General features: G+C 38.0%; 4 protein-coding genes across 5 annotated transcripts in view; all 4 read left to right on the top strand.

The window, feature by feature from the left end:
- The window catches only part of cox6a1 (cytochrome c oxidase subunit 6A1), a 4,356-nt gene extending 1,496 nt beyond the window's left edge, over nucleotides 1-2,860 (top strand). The window contains exon 4 of the mRNA XM_016569222.1: nucleotides 2,344-2,860. Within this exon, the coding sequence (XP_016424708.1) occupies nucleotides 2,344-2,433 (90 nt within the window). The 3' untranslated portion in view covers nucleotides 2,434-2,860. The remainder of the gene's footprint in view (nucleotides 1-2,343) is intronic.
- Nucleotides 2,861-4,425: 1,565 nt separating this feature from the next.
- Nucleotides 4,426-11,040, top strand: hps4 (HPS4 biogenesis of lysosomal organelles complex 3 subunit 2). Its single transcript, XM_016569220.1, has 12 exons — nucleotides 4,426-4,546; nucleotides 4,875-4,959; nucleotides 5,162-5,305; nucleotides 5,502-5,609; nucleotides 6,366-6,482; nucleotides 6,680-6,774; nucleotides 6,891-6,963; nucleotides 7,076-7,209; nucleotides 7,982-8,741; nucleotides 9,774-9,900; nucleotides 10,036-10,144; nucleotides 10,327-11,040. Exons 1-12 carry the CDS (start codon nucleotides 4,503-4,505, stop codon nucleotides 10,496-10,498), a joined length of 1,968 nt encoding a protein of 655 aa, XP_016424706.1. The 5' UTR covers nucleotides 4,426-4,502; the 3' UTR covers nucleotides 10,499-11,040.
- Nucleotides 11,041-11,058: 18 nt separating this feature from the next.
- LOC107753111 (uncharacterized) lies at nucleotides 11,059-14,104 on the top strand. Its single transcript, XM_016569221.1, has 3 exons — nucleotides 11,059-12,022; nucleotides 12,916-13,060; nucleotides 13,177-14,104. Exons 1-3 carry the CDS (start codon nucleotides 11,599-11,601, stop codon nucleotides 13,541-13,543), a joined length of 936 nt encoding a protein of 311 aa, XP_016424707.1. The 5' UTR covers nucleotides 11,059-11,598; the 3' UTR covers nucleotides 13,544-14,104.
- Nucleotides 14,105-15,360: 1,256 nt separating this feature from the next.
- The window catches only part of LOC107753109 (hepatocyte nuclear factor 1-alpha), a 7,099-nt gene continuing 2,407 nt past the window's right edge, over nucleotides 15,361-20,052 (top strand). For both annotated transcript variants that reach the window (XM_016569219.1, XM_016569218.1), the window contains exons 1-5: nucleotides 15,361-16,330; nucleotides 18,361-18,560; nucleotides 18,666-18,846; nucleotides 18,926-19,128; nucleotides 19,296-19,435. In XM_016569219.1, the coding sequence (XP_016424705.1) occupies nucleotides 16,032-16,330; nucleotides 18,361-18,560; nucleotides 18,666-18,846; nucleotides 18,926-19,128; nucleotides 19,296-19,435 (1,023 nt within the window). In that variant the 5' untranslated portion in view covers nucleotides 15,361-16,031. The remainder of the gene's footprint in view (nucleotides 16,331-18,360; nucleotides 18,561-18,665; nucleotides 18,847-18,925; nucleotides 19,129-19,295; nucleotides 19,436-20,052) is intronic.

Here is a 20,052-nt window from a genome sequence, read left to right as displayed (position 1 = left end):
CGGCACCCCGGTTGGGAAACACTGCCTTAGAGGGCCTCCAGGAATGAGGCTGTCGCTTCACATACCATAACCATATGCATTTCATATATCAGTACAGAGCAATGTAAATCTGTTTCTGGTAGTGCTGAAAAATATATCTTGATACTTTTCAGTCTTTAAATGAGCAATATCACTCGAGTACGAGAGCGAATACCGGCTCTATATCAGCGGCTGTGATTAGGCCAGAGGCACGAGGCCACAGGCAATCACAGCCGCTGATACAGAGCCGGTATCGCTCGAGTCTGAGGGTGATATTGCGTTTATACAAAAGTTAGACGGCACGAGTGTAAATATAGGCTATAAGAAAAACAACAAATACTTCCTTCCGCCACACATTCAAATCTCAGTTTGACAGTTTAATAGCTGAGCTGAAGCCTCCGTTACTAACTCGAAAACTTCACTTTAGAACTAGTAATGAAGGAACGTTGAGTTGCTTCATTAAAAGCTTATTGTATCACTGTATTAAAAGCTCACTGTATTATGATGAGTAGAGTATTGTGAGAGAGAGATGGACTGAGCGAGTGTGATTACCTGCATCTGATACAGCATTCATTCTTCAGCTCAATCTCATATTCACAATAAAACATTAGTTTGAATGTCCGCTGAGGAAAGCGATATCTTTGTCGTACTGCCCTTTCATCTGTTAAGGGTGATTTCTGATTACAGCTCTGCTCAGTGCTGTTATTAAAAGTAAAAATAACTTCCGTTTCAGTCTTTCAATATAAAAGTCTTAAATGCTGACTCGTAAAACAGTCACTTGTCACCATCTAATGGCAGAACAATGTCACAAAAATCACCATCACGAACACACACACTGTTTCCCAATACTAAATACTTCTATGTATATAAAATATTATTTATTGAATAATAAACAACAACAACAGCCATCATAAAAGCCATGCTTTAATATTCAGCATTAAAGTTACGTAAAATATAACATGATGAGATTTTGCCTTCACCCGAAACTATTTGCTTTGGAACAAATAATAGATTAATGAGACCAAAGACTGCCCATCAGATTTATCCAAAGCGAATTGTATCTCATGTTTAACCACTATAGAGACATCAGAGCCAGCGGCAAATTCCAGAAGATCTGGCCGAGGTGAGGCTGCTCTCGGCAGGTTCATGAGCGCTGAACGGCCGCTGATGACCTGGAGCTCACGTCTCTTAAAACGTCGAAGCAAATTTTCAAATAGACGTTATCTTTATTAACAAACCATATATTTGAAGTACAAGTACATTCTCGCCTAAAAAAACCTCTTAAAACTACATTCCGTGACACAAAAACAGTATTATTTTAAAGTTTTAGTGGAGTTGGGCGTCCGCCCAAAATACAGGAAGCGGAGTGATACAAACGGTGAAAGGGCGTTCCTGTGGCGATACCAGTACAATAATATCTCACGGTTCTCAACCAATCAGATTTGAGAACCAGAACAAACTGTTGTATAAAGGTCTATATTACTACATATAGCAGCACTTCAATGATTACATTGGTTTGGGATGGGATAATGAAGTTATAACAACATTTCTTCTACATGCATATATATTATGTTAAGACCTTTAAGAATTCAAATAATAGAAAAAAAAAAATTTTAATGACATTTTAACAACTTAATGTTGCTTGAAGGGTATATACTAATACAATATAGTAATATTATAGCCATTAATGCAGATTCAAAATATTTAATGTAAGAACTAAATTACAGTGAAAAGGTCGTTTATAGAATCAGTGATTTCCACTCTTGCTATTTATCATTTAATTGTTTAATGTATGCACGCATTTAACAATGCTTACAGGGATGTGATTTTTCTGTATTTTTCCATATTTTGTGACTTGAAGTGCTGTATGACCCACATGAATTGCATAAATCTGAGGAATTTTTTTTCTTCTGCAAAACAATGATACCTGTCAGCGGCTCTGTTCAGTTTACTCGCTTATAGCATGCATTTCAACATTAAACATGTGCAAACCATCTTCCCAAAATTGTTATTGTAAAACATTTATAAATCTGTTGTCAATGAAACTTATTATTAAATACTCTTTTATAATTTTTTTTCTTTTAAATCTTTTAATTTTACAATTCAATAGCGTAATAGCAATAGTAATATATTTCTTTGATTTTTTTTTAATGTTTTAAATAATCAATAATAATTATTATTATTATTATTATTATTATTATTATTATTGTTGTGTAGTCATTTTGAATACACAAAACTGATCACATGTCTGATAAAAATTACCTAAATATATTTTTACTAAAACATTAAACAATCCTATTCCTCTCTTTCCCACACATACATCAGCGTTTCCCATGGGGTGACGGCACCAAGTCTCTCTTCCACAACCCTCACGTCAATGCCCTCCCTGACGGCTACGAGCATCATGATGAGTGAAGGCTTTTAGGAGCTCTACCAGAACTCCCCTACAGGGACCAGAGATTTCCCTGGACATCTGTCCAGGGCTGGACCACTCCTCAGTTTCTTTCAGTTTACATGACATCTGTCCAGTATGTTGATTTTACCTCTGTGCTTTCCACACCTAGTGGAAATACCGTATGAAAACCGTTACATTTGCTTAAGGACCATGTTATCACATTGTCTGCTTAAACTGAAATTAAAATCTATTCATTAAATTATAAACCGTGTTAGAAGTCTCATTTTTGAAGAGAGTGACTGAGTGGGTCAGATCCTGAGATACATCATTGTGTTTTACTTGTTTAAATGCTGTATTGAGTGAAGAAGAGAAATGCATTAAAGAAACACGTTTTTAAAAACTGCTTAAGGATTTATGAAGTGTGTGTAAAATTATATTCATAGGTGCATGTGACTTAAAAATATGTAAATAAAAAATATATGTTGAAATATACATAAAATCTGTATGTATACTACTATCCCTTCCCCGAAAAACGCAAGGCTAAAATGGATATCGAAATGAAGTTTGTTCCTCCAGGCTCGCCGTACTGTCAAGACACTCTCACATGACTACTCTTGTGACACGCATTCCTTCTCAAAAACTAAATATAGAATAAACACTAGTACCTAAAGAATAAGCACTAGTAGCTAAAGAATAAGCACTAGTACCTAATGAATAAGTACTAGTACTTAATGGAAAAGATACTAGTATCTAAAAAATAGATACTAGTACCATGAAAATAGATACTAGTACGGCTTATAGATTAAATGTTACAAGGGCTTTCCATAGAACGTGCATGTCTACCTCTGTATTTTTAAACTGATGTGTGAATTCGTGAACTGGAATGTGTGAATACTATTTAAACACATTGCTTTGTATGTTTTGTACTTGGGAGTTCTAAACGAAATTGTAAGGAGTAACAGGCGTAATATTTGCTTTGAAAATGTAATTGAGTTAAAGAACAAGCATTCAGTTTCAGTAGTACTCCAATGAAGTACAAATACTACAAATAAATATAGTGAAGAAGTTTCCACTTCTGTGTGCATTTCAGAGAAATCAAGAACATGTGAGCATTTGTGCAACGCAGTTACAGTAATATCGACAGTAGTCGAAGTTACTGTAAGTTTTATTATTAACGTAGACATTTATAGATCTATAATTTTATTATTATGATTCAATCTTGACTAGGGGTGCTCCGATCAGGATTTTTGAGGCCGATCACAGATACCGATCTTTTTAAAACCGCCTTTTTATCATGTAGAATTATTTATAGAGATGATCCAATCAAGATTTTTAGACATTTATTCAGGGCCTAAATTTAATTTTTTGAAAATGAATTCCTCTTTTAGGTGACTCTTGTGAGAGGGGATTTTTTTATTTGAGGGGTGGAGGGGGGCATTTTTAGACATTCTTCAAAAAATATATATTTAACTCACCTAAATATTTGATCATGCACTGCATTTTTGGTTTTTTTTGATAGGTGTACATTATCCAAAATACAAGTCCATAATCCATAATTATGCTTCCTCCACTGAAAAAGTCCATCCTATGTTTTCCTCTCACATCAAAATCCACAGACAAATTTGTTTAGAACTGTTTTAGCCTGTTTGCCCGTGTAAACGGTGCTTGGTCTGTGCATAATTCTCTTCTAATGCAGACAAGATGACTTTTTACATTGAAGAAAGCAAAATTATGGATAGAAGACTCATATTTCAGCTGGAAGCAACAATTTAATGTCAAGAAGACACATTAATGATTGATTTGTTTATTACAAACATCCAGCTTTTCACTTCACAAGACATTGAATAATGGACTGGAGTTGTGTGGATTACTGTGATGTTTTTATCAGCTGTTTGTACTCTCATTCTGACGGCACCCATTCACTGCAGAGGATCCACTGGTGTGAGCAAGTGATGTAATGCTAAATTTCTCCAAATCTGTTTCGTTAACAAACAAACAAACTCAACTGCATCTTGGATAGCCTGCAGGTGAGTACATTTTCATTTTTTGGTGAACTATTATTTTAATAAGATTGAGTCTCTTTCAACAGATGCAACCAATGGCTGAGACAGCGGCTTTGACTGATTCCAGACGGTGAGAATAATATTCAGTGTGCAAATCTTTACATTCTTTCTTTAAACAAAGTGATATATTGTGGCTCTATACAACATGTATGCAGCTTCCTAAGATGTCCTTTAGAAAAGCATCCCTTACAGTGTGACCCATCAGTGCAGTCATGGAGAACAGAATGCTCACTGCCCAGTGCATTATTACATGCTTAGAGATATTTTCATGCTTAACATCAATGGAAAACACTTCTGTATCAATTTCCTCAACTTTTATCAGTAATACTGGAAGGCAAGAGGGTTGGCTTAATGGCTAACTTTACTGCTTATGTCTTTCATCATATTTCCGAATGCAGCTTCTTCTTCCTGTATGATAGTTTAAAGGTGCAAGAGGAGGGAGACCTGACTAGAGATGGGATTTACTACTTCTCTCCTGAGGATGTAAGACATACGTCCTGTTTAAATTGATGTCATTTGTAAAGAAATGTATTCATGTCATTTGTAATAAAAATGATTTATATTTTGTTTAAAGCATGAAGAAGCAACTGCACCTTCCATAACAATATTATGATGTGGCTGTTTTAAAAGACGACCTTCGTAATACTTAATATACATATGCATGATGGTGTGTGTGCTGTTGCAGACACCAGTAGACCAACAAGAGCTGCTTTGTGGACAGCTTGCCGGTGTATGTCGTTGTGTGTCTGAGATGTCTTCATCTCCTGTACGCCTGTTTCGCCTGCGCAAAAGCAAATATGCTGTCCGCATGAAGGATAGCTTTCTTTGGGTAAGAGAACATTTGTCTTTGGGAAATGACATTACAAAACCTAATTTCTTGGTGCCTAGTTCCTCCTGACTTAAATTGAGCAAAGGTTTAGGAACAGAGCAATACAAACTTAGTTCGACTGCAAGGAAGACCTTGTGCACTTTTTTTTTTGGTGGTTTCACAACTCTTTTGAATGGGATCTTTCTCTGGTTTCCAGGCATTAAGCTGTGTGGTTGACATTCCTGATGTGAGTGTGTGTGACTTACTTGATCAGCTGATTGCCCTTTTCTGTTTCTACAATGGACCAGTGCGTCAGAGCTACCAGGTGCAACATCACAGTCTACAGTGTTCTATTCACTGATTATGATTTAACATGAGTATATTTGTTTAAGGTTTGGGGTCAGTAAGTTTGATTCACACTTTTATTCAGCAAGGATGGATTAAATTGATCAAAAGTGACAGTAAAGATATTTATAATGTTACAAAAGATTTCTATGCCAAATAAATGCTGTTCTTTTGAACATTCAATTCATCAGTCCTGACAAAAAAATTATCATGGGCTCCACAAAAATATTTAATAAGAATTTTTTCTTGATCACCAAATCAGCATATTACAATGATTTCTGAAGGATCATGTGACACTGAAGACTTGAGTAATGATGCTGAAAATTCAGCGTTGACATCTATATTAAAATAGAAAAGAGATATTTCTAATTCCAATAATAATTTGCAATATTACTGTTTTGCTGCGTTTTTGTCTATATTTATTCATTTGTATTTATTAAGTTTAGTTCATTTTGTTTTAGCTATTTTATTACTTAATGTTAAACAAAACAAAAATGACAAATATTGCACTGGCAACTAACTAAACATTTTTTTTTTATATTTTATTTTCAGTTAAAGTTTAAGTAACGGAAAAGGTTTTATGGTTTTAGTTAGATATAATAACCCTGCTTCATTATACAAAAAATACAATCTTACAGACCCCAAATTTGTGAACGATACTTCATATCTATTAAAAGTTAATACCATATCAGAGCAATTCCACATATATGTTGTGTTTTGCTGCACTTCAACACAGTTGTACAGTAAGGAGGAGTTGGCTTTACGATGGGCCAGATATCTCTGTCACCTGCAGGGCGGCTCCACTGAGCTTCACAACATCTTCAGCTGCCTGAGGACCATTGACTCCACACATGTAAATATGAGTGGAATTATTATGTGGAACTATTAGATTTTAAACTTGCTATTACGTTTAACGTGTGCCACAAAATTATGCATTCAGTCAGTACTGCAACAGCAAGCCTTGAGCAAAGTATCCTGTCCTCATGTTTATTGTGAATCATTTTCACAAACCTGTTTGCGAATGGTTACTTCTCCTCACTCCTGCATCAGATTGATCCTCTGCTGCTGCTGAAGGCTGCCCTCATTCTTCAGGCATGTCAGCGATGTCCTCTGGTCCTGGCAGGTTGTATCCTCTACAGGGGCAGGTGAGCTTCCACTGCAGGAGAAAATTTGTTTACGATAATTAATATTTATTCCAAATATTGATCATGTATCTGTAAGTGGCTAAAGCAATTTAGAGTGACAATCCTCTGTTCTACAGGGTGGTTAGTACTCAGATGCCTCCTGTGCTGACAGTGAAGGTGATGGTGTATGAGACGCAAACATACAGCCAGGTACAGTCAAGTTTCCTGCTGCTGCATATACTGTATATATATATATATATATATATATATATATATGCTTATGCTTATATCCTTGTGTATTTCTCCCTATGTCTCATTACAGGATTGCCGGGTGACGGCCAATGGCCTGAGCTCATCTGTGGGCTCACTGTCCTCTTTCACAGCTACCACACAGGTGTTCTTGACACGCACTGAACTGTACATGCTCCGCTGCCACCCAGTGGATAGAGCATGCAGGTACAAATCAAGAAGTGTATGCATTACTAGATATTTGCATTTTGTGGATACATGTATATACTCTACTGTTTAAAAGTTTGGGATTGTTAAGAGTTTTTTTATGTTTTTGAAAGAAGTCTGCATTATTTGATAAAAAATACAGTAATTCTTCTTCTGCTCTGGAAGTCTATGGCAGCCCATAGAACCGCTTGCGGGAAAGTTATGAAATTTGGCACACAGATAGAGGACAGTCTCAATATTAACCATAGCAAATTTGGAGTCTCTATCTCAAATTTCTCTAATTATCTCAAAATTTCTATGGGTCAAGGTTTTTAGCAAATATGAATTTTGCGAAAAATCTACTTTTTCGAACTTGTCCTTGACAGTATGTCTGATTTTCACCAAAATTGGCTCAGATCATCTTCAGACAATGCTGGCAAAAAGTTATCAAAAGACTTCCGATAGACCAAACTGTTCTCGTAAAGCATGTTAACGAATTTGACGAAATTCGTGCAAAAATTGACATGAGGCTGTAATTTTTGCAACGCTTTAGCAGATTCTGACCAAACTTGGTAAATGTAACAAACATGACCTGAAGGCACCTGAGTAGTTTCGGCATGGCGCCACCTACTGATCAAAACATATTAAAAAATGACATTTCTGCTTATAACTTCTGACCAGTTTGGCCAAAAAGACTGGTCTCATTAGATTCGGAACGGCTTACTGACCCCAAACGTTTGAACAGTGGTGTCTTTACATATTCATTGGTATTTATAAATATTCTCATTCTTAGGTCTCACTGCAATCAACCTCCCTGCCAACCCAGCAAGTCCCGCCTCTTATCACGCACTTTATCCGACACCCCAACCACAGATACTGACTCTTCAAGCTTAGATCCCATGCAGTGTCCCCCAACGTCCTATCAGACGATGCCGTCGTCTCCTCGCTCCTCCCTCTCTGATGAACCGTATTTCAGCCCCTCTCCCTCAAGGGTTAACACTCCCCTTCACTCCAATCTCATGAACCAATCAGAGTATTTTACTCCTGACTCACATGACCACAGCACGTCTAACGGAACTAACTTGTGTGCAGTGAAAAAAAGTTTGGCAGGCCTGAACATAAAGCAGGATACAGATGCAAACTCGGGGTCAGAAACCAAAAGCGAAGGTTTAAATTCAGATCAGGACATTCAGAGTGATGAAATCAAAGCACTCACTAATGGGTATGAGCAGTCAAACTGTCTTGATAACCACTCTGACCATGACAACCAGATTCAAAATGAAGAAAATAAACTGGACGCTAACAATCATGTGACCAATAAAAATGGCAAATTCCAAGGAGAAACAGAGGAAGAGGCAAGAACAAAGAGCAAGCAAGTCGAAGGGAGACTCGAGGAGAAATATGAACCCACAAACACCCCCTCACCACATGAGACCCTAGCAGACACCTCTCTAGTGCCCTCAGTATTATACCAGCATAGAGTCAGAGGTTTGGTCTTGGCCCTGCTGGTAGAGCCAGAGTTCAACACAGACCCCACAGCCAGAGAGGAAGTGGTGAGAAACATGAGTTTGTGTCTGTTTGAAATAATTTGTACATATCAAAGGAATAGTTCACCCAAAAATGAGAATTTGCTGAAAATTTACTCACCCTCAGGCCATCCAATGTGTAGATTAGTTTGTTTCTTCTTCAGAACAGATTTGGAGAAATTTACCAATTCACCAATAGATCCTTTGCAGTGAATTGGTGCCGTCAGAATGAAAGTCCCAACAGCTGATCAAAACATCACAATAATTCACAAGTAATCCACACATCTCCAGTCCATCAAATTAACGACTTGGCAAATTCATCAAGGCTTTTTTTTTTTCATTTTAACCCCGTCACTTCTGGCAAAAATACCATAATCCATAATAACAACTCCTCCAGTGAAAAAGTCCATCCTATGTTGTTCTCTCACATCAAAATCCTGACATGTTTGTTTAGTAAAACTGTAAACTGTTTTCGCTTGTAAACAGTGCTTGATCTGTGCATATTTCTCACCTGATTCAGATGAGACGACTTTTTCATTGGAGAAAACAATAATATGGACAGAGGACTCATATTTTAACCAGAAGCAATGGTTTGAAGTTATAAATGCCTAAATGATGGATTTGATTCTTATAAACATGCAGCTTTTCACTTCACAAGACATTAATTGATGGACTGGAGTGGTGTGGATTATTATGATGTTTTTATCAACTCTTTGGCCTCTTATTCTGACGGCACCCATTCACTGCAGAGGATCCAACAAATTCATCTACATCTTGGATGGCCTAAGGGTGAGTAAATATTAAGCAAATTTTCATTTTTGGGTGAACTGTTATTTTAAATGAGTGAATTTTACTGAGTGTGTGAATCCCCAATATTTTGAGCTTTGGGGTCAGTAAGATTTTTTAAAATAAATTTTATTTAGAACATTTTTACTGTATTTTTGATGCAATAAATGCAGCCTTAGTGAACATAAAACTTTCAAAAACATTTAAAATAATAATTACAGACCCCAAAAGCTGTCTCTTCTGTTATAAAATTATTCTCTACTACAATTGCAGCATCACAGCAGCTTGGCATCACTAAATGGGCTTGAGGCTCACCTGAGAAATACCTCGCCTGGGACACCCGGCCCACCGGGGCCCTACACCTTTGCCCACTATGACTGCATTCAAAACACTCTCACTAGTAAGTCCTGTTTCATGTATATATAAACATCATATAGAATCTTATTCAATTCAGTCAAAATGGTGACAGTCACAAATGATTGTGTATTTTATGTGTGTTCTTGAAATAGTTTGTGACTTTTAATTTGTTTTGTAGCTAATGTATGTGGGCGCTCCGCTGGACCCCAGGAAGCCTTTGTTAGGGCCACTAAGCTGCTCCATTCACATTTCTCACACTTAGACACACTACAGGAGGCCATTGTCAGGTTAGGGTGTGTTTTTGAATGCCTGTTTTGTCATTTTCATCTTTTAAGGTGTATTTTGACAATGTTTTTTCTTTGATTAATTTGTGTTATTATCTCTGTATGTGAACAGTTCAAACATTAGTGTTAAATAATTTAAGCACATTTCAGTTATGTAAGCGTTGTGTTTATGTCATGAATTACAGGAACGGTAGCTCGGCAGTGTATGGAACCCGTAGCACGGCCCAGGAGACATATTTTCTCCAGCAGGGAACACCTGTCAGAAACTCTGGAAGTCCTGATCCTCAGGATAGTGCCTTCTCACTGCCCAGAAAAGCCCGTCAGCGGCTCCTTAAACATGGAGTTAACCTGCTTTAGCTGGGCTTTTTTAAAAGATTTCAGTTTCTCTCAGATCTCTTTTATTTCATAGATATCTACCATATTTATACTATATATGTCTCTCTTGTACTGCTCAGAATGTAATGCATGCTTTTGTTTATATAGGCTGCTGTTTGTTCATTTTGTAATTAAAAGTAGAGGCTGAAAATTAAAATGTACTGTCATCCCAATAATACTAAAATATAGAGGAAGTGTCTCCGTGATGAGAGACGGGTTCTGCTGTAGCCCTTTGCTGTTTAAATGGAATAGAGAACTGAGGCTTTAAAAAATGGCTTAGACCATTCAGTGTTACTGTTAGATGTGTAGCTGTTGAAATTTTCACCTTTTTTAAATGGAACAAAACTGTGCTTGAGTGTTAATAAATGTGCTTTAATAAACCTGTTTGAGATTCTGTCAGGAAGGTTTAGATCCGTTAAATAATTGGCAGATGCAGAAGTATTTAGAGAGTGGCACAAAATGTATTTGAGTAACTTGGGTAACATACTTCATACATCCAGTAAAAATCACACTGAAACTACCTGGTTAAATTAACTTCAAAAGTGAAGTTAATTGTGAGAAAGCTATTTGGTTTGATTGTTTGTTATCTATGTAATTAAATTCATACATTTGTGTTAGTATGAATTACAAAGTGTAGCTTAACTGTCTACTTAGGGCCAGTGTATGTGCACCCAGATGAATGGTTTCTATATCCCAGATTACCTCTCTGTTGGTTGTGGAGCTATTGTGAGGATCGGACAGTTTGGGAAAGTTTTATGCTTCCCTTGGTCCACGTTGTTTCTCTTGCAAATGAGCAGCTCGTTGGTGATGGTGCAGATGTTCTGTAATGAGGGTCATTAGGAGTGAGAATAAGAATGGACTGGACTGGCAGGGGTCTGGGCGCCTCATTATGCAGACCCATTTAAAAGTCGACGGGGGTGCGAATGGCTGCTTAAGGGTCCCAAACAAAACCAGGGGGAGGAGAGTCGAAAGAAGCCAGAATTCAAATTCCACAGAAGAAACTGAGCTTATTGTCAGAGCAGGAAGATTTACCTTATTCGTATCGTGGAGAGCCCGAGTCAAGCATCTCCGGAGCGCAATATATGTGGATACTTGAAATGGCCATGGTTACGCGGGCACGAGTTTCACTGCTGGTCCTCGCTTTCATGACTATTGCTATAGGAGTACAGTGCCGATCGCTTCGTACACAACTTCGCAAGGTGACTTCGTTTCAAGGAGAGCGTAAAATCCGTATTGGACACGTCCAGAAACGGAGCCGTCGCGAACCAGGATCCGAGCACGACCAGTGCGCCCTTCTGAGCGCACCGTGGACGGAGAGCACCACTCCGCTTGGTGACTGGGGCCAGATGTACCGTCTGAAGATATTATCGACGATGAGTGATGGTCCACGTCGTGCTGTTTTCCCAGAACAACCCCTCTTCAGATTCGTTAGACGGGTTTATCGCTGTTGTCAAATGGGCTACCACTGTGGAAGTGTCAAGGGAATACAAGGCGGAAAAGTTGGAGGTAAGTAGCTCTCTTTTCCGACACCTTGTTGAAAATCTGATGCTGGTCCTCAACATGGGATGCTGGTGTTCCCACCAGGCTTAGCTAGCAAGACTTTCTGTCAACTAGCTTTACCAGCTACAATTTTGCTGATAAACCGTAAATTTAATTAGGGTAATTAAGTCTTAAAGCATCCAAGAGAACTAAAAATATTAGGCTGTGGTTATAAATTAAAACAGTTATTCAAATTAGTAATCTACGCTTTCAAGGTTCCAACAGAAGTAGCGTTGAAGTAACCATAGCAACAGTAGCGCCCGAGCGAATTTATTTTGTGGCAAAATAAATAAATAATTAAAAAACACTGTTAAAACCAAACTATGCTGGTTGGTTGGACTTAGCAGGTTTAAGCTGGCCAAGCTGGTCTCCGAGCCTGGTAAAGCTAGTGTTCAGCTGGTTTTAGCTGGTTGGTCAGCTGGTCTCCCAGTCTGATCATCTAAATGTGGTCAAACCCCCCCCAAAACTAGCCTGCAAACCAGCTACGAGCAGGCTGGAAGACCAGATAAAACCAGCCAACCAGCTTAGTCTGGTTTCAGCTGTCCCAAAAGTACTGTAATTAAAACTTTTAGCATGCAATATCACACATATATTTAAAAACTATATGAATAGTGTTGTGTTCAATATATATTTATAGGCAGGGATGTTAAAAGACAAAGAGGAACCTCAACAGACTGCAACTGCAAAATGTTCTGTCAAAAATGTATTTGCAAAACTAGACCAGCACCAAAACCACCATAAACCTAAATCATGACCCTGGTAATAAGTTATTTTTTTTAGCAGGGTAAAACAATTTTACAGTAGGTATATTTACTATGTGACAACAGTGCCCCTAATGTGTCTTTTTCTTACTTGTCAAGACTACAACATTGAGTTTCTGCTCAGCGAGGATGTGCTGTCACCACCATTGGAGAAAGCAGAAGTTCATTTTCACTTTTCAAACCCCCAACACCTCACCATCCAACCCGTGCTGCCCTCACTGGAGAAACGAGGGTTCCCTACTAGGTGAGACACGGGAACTTGATAGATGAAGTGAAAATGTTGTTAGCACAGTTCACTCCAAGGAATAGCTTAACTGAACTGCAAATAAAGTCATCACTATTTTCTCTTTCTCTCTGCAGGTACAGTGTCTGGTTGAGAGATGGTGTCGTGGAGCTGAGAGTAGATCTGCTTGCCCTCTTCCAGGCCCTGCAGCTGGTCATCGGAGGAGCCAGTAGAGGTCCAAGCCTGATGGAAATGCATCGGGTGAGGGGCTTGTCGAGACCAGGGGTCGTTGTCCAAAAGCAAAGACCCCCATCCCTTCAAGACACAGAGCCTGTAGTGTGGGGGGAGGTGAATGTGGGCAGGGAGGGAGCGGCCCCCCTACAGCCCACTTTAGAGCTGGGACTGGCATTACACTGCAGCTTATTGGACAATATTGCACAGCCCTGTCAAAATTATGGTGTACATCTAGAACATGCACCCTTCATCGCTCTGACGTACAGATAGCAAGACACATGCAGCAGTATCGAACAGTGTTTTAGCAAATACATTTTGAAACTGCTTCTGTGTCCAGCCAAACACCGTCAATCCCTAGCGCTCCCCCTTCACAAGTTCTTTGTGGCCATAAAATCTCCATCCATTCAGTCCACTAACACCTGGTGTGAATGTTCCCTGGATGGTTCACTATTTTTAAAGAATTGCTAATGATTCTCATTGTTCTGTGACAATGGTGCTTCAGTAGAAGCTTAGTGTAATTCAGAGTGGCCGATGTTATATGGAACACTATGCACTTCAGGATGTAAATTGAATTTATTAACTTATGGGTGTTTTTTTGTGAGAAAAAGGTATCACTGTGTAAATGTAAATAGTGTATAATTACAGGTCTATATATTAAATTCTTTTTAGCATTGTATATGCAATGGTTTGTTTCTCTGTTTCTGTGGCCAGTGTATTGTTTCTTCTCAATTATTTGAGACATTTTGTGTCAATAAGGTGTTTTTAATAAATTCAATATAAATTTGAAAGGCCTCACATACTGAACATAAAGAATTTGGTCATTTTCAGGGTTCATTGATAACTTAAGAGAAAAAAAATGTTTCGGATCGTAATTTTGATTAGTCTGTTGAGCATCCAATGCTAGTCAAGTACTCCAATATAAACATTAGGTCATGCAATGTACAAAATTTACCAAATCATGTTTACACATGTTAGGAACTTCACTACTGTTCAGAATTTTGTAGTAAAAACTTTCCATTCATCAATGAATCCTAAAAATGCATCACAGTTTTCACACACAAAAAAAAGAAGCAATTTTCAACATTGATGAGATATTTCTTGAGCAGGAAATCAGCATACTAGAAATATCTTTGCTTTAATTATATGAGTTAATGACTTGAGTTGCTGTTTTTTTTGTTTGTTTAGATATATTTTCCTCCATTTCCAGTTGTACAGTGCAGGTGTACTGCACTTTTACAGATAATGTTAGTACAGGTCATAGCATAGTCTAAGAAACAGCGACATTACCTTTGTAAGTTTACTGCAGAAAGTGATCAAAATTTGAAAGGCCTCACATACTGAACATAAAGAATTTGGTCATTTTCAGGGTTCATTGATAACTTAAGAGAAAAAAAATGTTTCGGATCGTAATTTTGATTAGTCTGTTGAGCATCCAATGCTAGTCAAGTACTCCAATATAAACATTAGGTCATGCAATGTACTGCACTTTTACAGATAATGTTAGTACAGGTCATAGCATAGTCTAAGAAACAGCGACATTACCTTTGTAAGTTTACTGCAGTTGTAAAGTGATCATATGGTAATATTTTATGGAACTGTATACTCAAGTTTTAAAAAAGAAACCACACAATAGAGTTTTATAGCAGCCTTGTCTCATTTCTAAAATGTCCCATTTTGTGATTAGTTATGCATTTTTAACTTTAATTTTGAGATATGAACTCCCTTGAACACTTCAAATAAAAAAAAATATAAACATTTAATTTGTTCACTTATAACAGTAGAAATGAACCACATTTTCATCACAAGCAAAATCATTTCCTCTACATCACATATCACCATTCATTCTGGTGGAAATGACATTTACTCATGATAAACAAACATTTATAAAATAGCTGATTCTTTCTCAAACTTTTTCGCTCTATGTCACCCAGCTGTTCAAAGCCCACAGCATTTTATTTTATTAATTTACATTACATTTTCAGGTCTAGAAATCTTTAAAATCACTTTACAAAATGTGATTTTTACACAATGTGATTTTTACAAATTAACTGTAATAAAAATGACATTACATTTAAATGTTTATAATTTTAAGTCACTTTTAGTCCCCCTTGTGGGCCCCGGCCCCCTTGTTGTTATCCACTAGCATATATTTTATTTTCAATAAATTTTTTTGAAAAATACAACACAGTTTTAAAAATACAACAATATTTTTATGATAGATTTTCATAGTTCAAAATTTAATGTCTGAGCCTGGAACATGGATAAAACAACTGTTTCGTAAAAAAGACAAACAAGTGCGAGTGTTAAATGTGTTTGTAGTGTTCATTTTTACTGAATAGCTAGACTCTACACTTTGCCCTCAACACAGGCCGAGGCTAAAGTTCACCAAGAGAGAGGGAGAGAGAGAGAGAGCGACAGAGGAAGGGAGGAGGGGATGAAGGAAAAGCAAGTAGCAAAAAAAAATCACATTTCAAAGCAAAAGGACAACAGGTATCTAGACTTAATACAGGAGCAAAAGAACACTGGAAAACAAAGAGAAGAAAAGGATAAAGAAAATGAAAAGAAGCTGTTTATGTGAAAGACAGACTACTGAACTCAAAGCCTGAGACAGAGGTGAATACTGAACGTGTGCGATATTGTTTTGGTGTGTGTGTACGTCTGTTTGCACACAAAGAGTGTGTTGGTAATTGCTTCAGTGACACGGACAAAGCTTCTGTGAGCAAAATATAGAAAAAAAACGGCCACTTAAACGTGAGAGATGGAGGGAGGAGAGGGGAGGAGAGCAGGAGAAGAACGAAGCAGCCGGCTGTCGGCCTTACAGGAGCAGCTGGTGTGGTCTCTGCTGGGATCAGGGCTGTCAAAAGAGCTGCTGATCCAGGCCATGGGAGATCTGGAGCGGGAACGGGCCTTGGCCGGTGCCGAGAGGATGGACCGGGCCGATGGCGAGAGCTCGGAGGAGGGAGACATGGACAATCCACCTCTTATATTCCGTGAGCTGGAGAGGCTGCCGCCGGAGGAGGCCGCGAGGCAGAGGGCTGAAGTTGACCAGCTGTTACAGTAAGTCTCCTGGTGTCTTCTGATCAATCAATCCAAACTCCATTCAAAATGCACATTCTGAACTATCTATTATGACTTTAGTGCCTCGAATGTTGTTCTTCTAAAGAAACATCATCTAAAGTCTGCTTCTCAACTTCATATTTTACTCCACAAATTCTTGATTAAACCTTCTTCTTTTCTCTAGCTCATCTCAGGTCTTCTCTCTTCTAGTCCTTTCATTTGCTTCCTCTCTTCTCTAGTGTTCTGCTTCCCAACGGATGGGATGAATATAAAGGAGGTTCCACCTTTTTTAGTTACTAATTACCCACCCTATTCATTATTCTCTGGCCATTTCAAACGTTTTAATAAATGAGCTACATCGACTGGTTAAAATTAACAGAGTGACATGTCCATCGCTCAGTGTGTGTGTTTGTGTACACATGACTGTGGTGATATTGTAAAGATAGTGCTGTTGTGAGGGGAGGTTTGTTTTCTAAGTGTGTGGATCTTTGAACACAGATATAAATGGACTTGTAATACACTTTATTTAAACATCAAAGGGAATTTGTGAGTGATTTGTATAGGTAAAATGCATTGCTTTTGGATATGTTTGTGTGTTAGTAAAGCTTTGTGTGTTTGTGTTCACGAGGGTTATTTGCAATCTCTTTTACTGGACTTTGGCCCCTTGTCTCTTGCCTTATCTTACAGTGTAAACATTGCACCCTTTCTACCTCTGTATTATCTATCCTTCCTCTTCCCCTCACCCTTCTCCCAAAGCATTTTTGTTAAAAAAAAATGGTCTTAATAAAAAGTTTTTTTTACTTAATCAAGATGTGATTTTTTTCTTCTTCAATATGTTAAAAATAAATTGTACAATTTCTGAATATGTTGTAATTTTAGGAAACAGTGCCATAAGTATACTATGTGTGTTTACTGATATAATTAACATAATAATGGTCTGTCACACAACACGTTTATCTCTAACATGGAATATATGTTTTGTCTCTTACTTAGAATATATATTTTTGTAATAAGTAATAATGTATTCATATATTTTTTTCTTTCCAATATCAGCCACTTTGCAGCCTGTCTGTCACAGTTACATTTTAAAGGGTTTATGTATTAAAAACTGAATTCTAATTGAAATTAAATTGTTATGCTTATATCAAAGACATTTTTCTGTTCCCGACATCATACTTAACTTAATTATCAGTATTCATTATGTTTATTGAGCATTTTATTATTACTATTTAAAATAACTGCTTTCTATTTCAATATATTTTTTCAAATGTAAATTATTTCTGTATTGCAAATCATTACCCCAGTCTTCATTCTAATATGCTGATTTGCTGCTCAAGAAACATTTCCTATTATAACCAATGTTATGTTTTTGTGGAATCCCTTTTTTCCTAGATTTTTAATTAATAGAAAGTTCAGAAGATCAACATTTTTTTTAAATATTCATCTTTGCAACATTATAAATATCTTTACCATCAAGTTTGATCAATTTAATGCATCCTTGCTGAAAGGGTTAGTTCACCCAAAAATGCCCCAAAAATTCTGTCATTAATTACTCACCCTCATGTCGTTTCAAACCCGTAAAACCTTCGTTCATCTTCGGAACACAAATTAAGATATTTTTGATGGAATCTGACACAGAACAGCATACGAACATTTACGTCCAGCAGATATGCTCCAAAATGGCACCAGGGTGATGCGGAGGAGATGAATTGTTGAATAAAGTCGTTATTTTTTTTTCTTTTGCGCACAAAAAGTATTCTTGTAGCTTCGTATAATTGCGGATGAACCACTGATGTCACATGGATTATTTTACAGATCTCCTTGCTACGTTTCTGGACTTGGGAACATTTCAGTTGCGTTGCTGTCTATGCAGGGTCAGACAGCTCTCAGATTCCATCAAAAATATCTTAATTTGTGTTCCGAAGATGAACGAAGGTTTTACGGGTTTGAAACGACATGAGGGTGAGTAATTAATGACAGAATTTTCATTTTTGGGTGAACTAACCCTTTAATGTGTTGGTGTGTGTTAGAGAGGATCCTTGGCATGTGGCTAAAATGATGAAGACCTACATGCAGCAGCACAACCTACCACAGAGAGAGGTGGTGGAGTCCACCGGCCTCAACCAATCCCATCTCTCCCAGCACCTCAACAAGGGCACACCCATGAAGAATCAAAAGCGTGCCGTTCTGTACAGCTGGTACGTCAAGAAACAGGCAGAGATCAACCAGCGTGAGTATGACCATTTCTTATTTCTCTTACATAAAATTCTGTTTTAATGCATCTTTAAGAATTACACAATTAGAATGAACGATTCTCACACCCTGATCAATGCAGAGTTCACCAATGCCAGTCGAGGTGTCATGTCAGGAGAGGAATCCGGGGATGATGTGAGAAAGGGACGAAGGAATCGATTCAAATGGGGCCCAGCGTCCCAACAAATCCTGTTCCAGGCCTATGAACGACAGAAAAACCCCAGTAAGGAGGAAAGGGAGGGACTGGTGGAGGAGTGCAACAGGTAACGAGTGATGTGGTTACCATAACCCAAAATGTAGGTGCGACGTGGGTAATAACTGTTGCATGTATATGTGTTTTAGAGCGGAGTGTCTTCAGAGGGGAGTTTCTCCATCTCAGCTGGCTGGCCTGGGTTCTAATTTGGTCACAGAGGTTCGTGTATATAATTGGTTCGCAAATCGGCGTAAAGAAGAGGCATTTCGCCACAAACTGGCACTGGACGTGCCCTACAGCAGCCAATCAGCTCCCTTGACAGGTCAGATGCTACCATCCAGTCCTTTAACAGGTATGACGTCAATCAGGCCCATACCTGTCCCATCTGTTGACTGATATTCTGTTGCATATAAAATAACCTTTTTAATGACCAATGGGTTGATTTTTAATTCATCTCCCTAGATTTCTCCCTAAATCTGACCTGTTTTACCCACCTTTCTATTTGTTGATATCCTAAAGTTCTGAAGTACAGTCAGCCAGTGGTGTGTGAGAGTCTGGGCACAGTGAGAAGCTCCGGTGGTGAAGACAGAGGTCGTCTAGCCAGTCCAGTCCAGCTAGAACCCAGTCATACACTCCTGGATACACACCATCACAAATCAGTGAGATTCCTTTACACTATTTTACACATATCACCATACAGCAGTGAGATTAAGGTAACAGTTAGTGACTTAAGTGATCACTCCCTGCTGAAAAAAAAAAACAGCTAAAACCAGCCTAAGATGGTTTGCTGGTCTTAGCTGGTTTAAGCTGGAAGTAACTGGTTTTAGATGGTCTCCCAAACTGGCTAAGCTGGTTTTAGCTGGTTGGCCAACTGGTCTCCCAGCTTGACCAGCTAAAGAAGTGGCCAAAACCTCTCTAAAACCAGCCTGCTGACCAGCTGTGACCAGGCTGGATGACCAGCTAAAACCAGCCAACAAGATTAGGCTGTTTTTAGCTGTTTTTTTGCTTTCATCTCACAATAACGGCAAGCAGGTTGGAAATTAAGTATGAACAAGAAGTTCATACAAGAAGTTCATATTAAGTGACTTATATTGTACCCAGATAGCACACCTACGTCTGCAATATGTCTGTTAAAGATCGCTTCATCTGGAAAGCATCTGCTGTGTACAAACATCTGATAGACATCTTTCAGACATCAGTTTTACATACATTCTAATTCAAAAACATCTTAAAGACATCTTCTAAACGTCTATTTGACATCTGATAGGAAACGTCC

Source organism: Sinocyclocheilus rhinocerous, unplaced genomic scaffold, assembly GCF_001515625.1.
Source record: "Sinocyclocheilus rhinocerous isolate Xijiao unplaced genomic scaffold, SAMN03320098_v1.1 scaffold20, whole genome shotgun sequence".
In the NCBI taxonomy this organism is placed as follows: Eukaryota; Metazoa; Chordata; class Actinopteri; order Cypriniformes; family Cyprinidae; genus Sinocyclocheilus; species Sinocyclocheilus rhinocerous.
The sequence above is the reverse complement of the archived record's forward strand: the minus strand, read 5'-3'. Positions and strand labels throughout refer to the sequence as shown.

Excerpts from the sequence above, each read along its gene's own strand:
- LOC107753111 (XM_016569221.1), top strand. The coding sequence starts at position 11,599 with ATGTGGATACTTGAAATGGCCATGGTTACGCGGGCACGAGTTTCACTG. Across the intron at positions 12,023-12,915 it reads ACAAGGCGGAAAAGTTGGAG|ACTACAACATTGAGTTTCTG; the intron begins GTAAGTAGCTCT and ends TTACTTGTCAAG. Across the intron at positions 13,061-13,176 it reads AAACGAGGGTTCCCTACTAG|GTACAGTGTCTGGTTGAGAG; the intron begins GTGAGACACGGG and ends TTCTCTCTGCAG.
- hps4 (XM_016569220.1), top strand. The coding sequence starts at position 4,503 with ATGCAACCAATGGCTGAGACAGCGGCTTTGACTGATTCCAGACG. Across the intron at positions 5,306-5,501 it reads TGAAGGATAGCTTTCTTTGG|GCATTAAGCTGTGTGGTTGA; the intron begins GTAAGAGAACAT and ends TCTGGTTTCCAG. Across the intron at positions 5,610-6,365 it reads CAGTGCGTCAGAGCTACCAG|TTGTACAGTAAGGAGGAGTT; the intron begins GTGCAACATCAC and ends ACTTCAACACAG.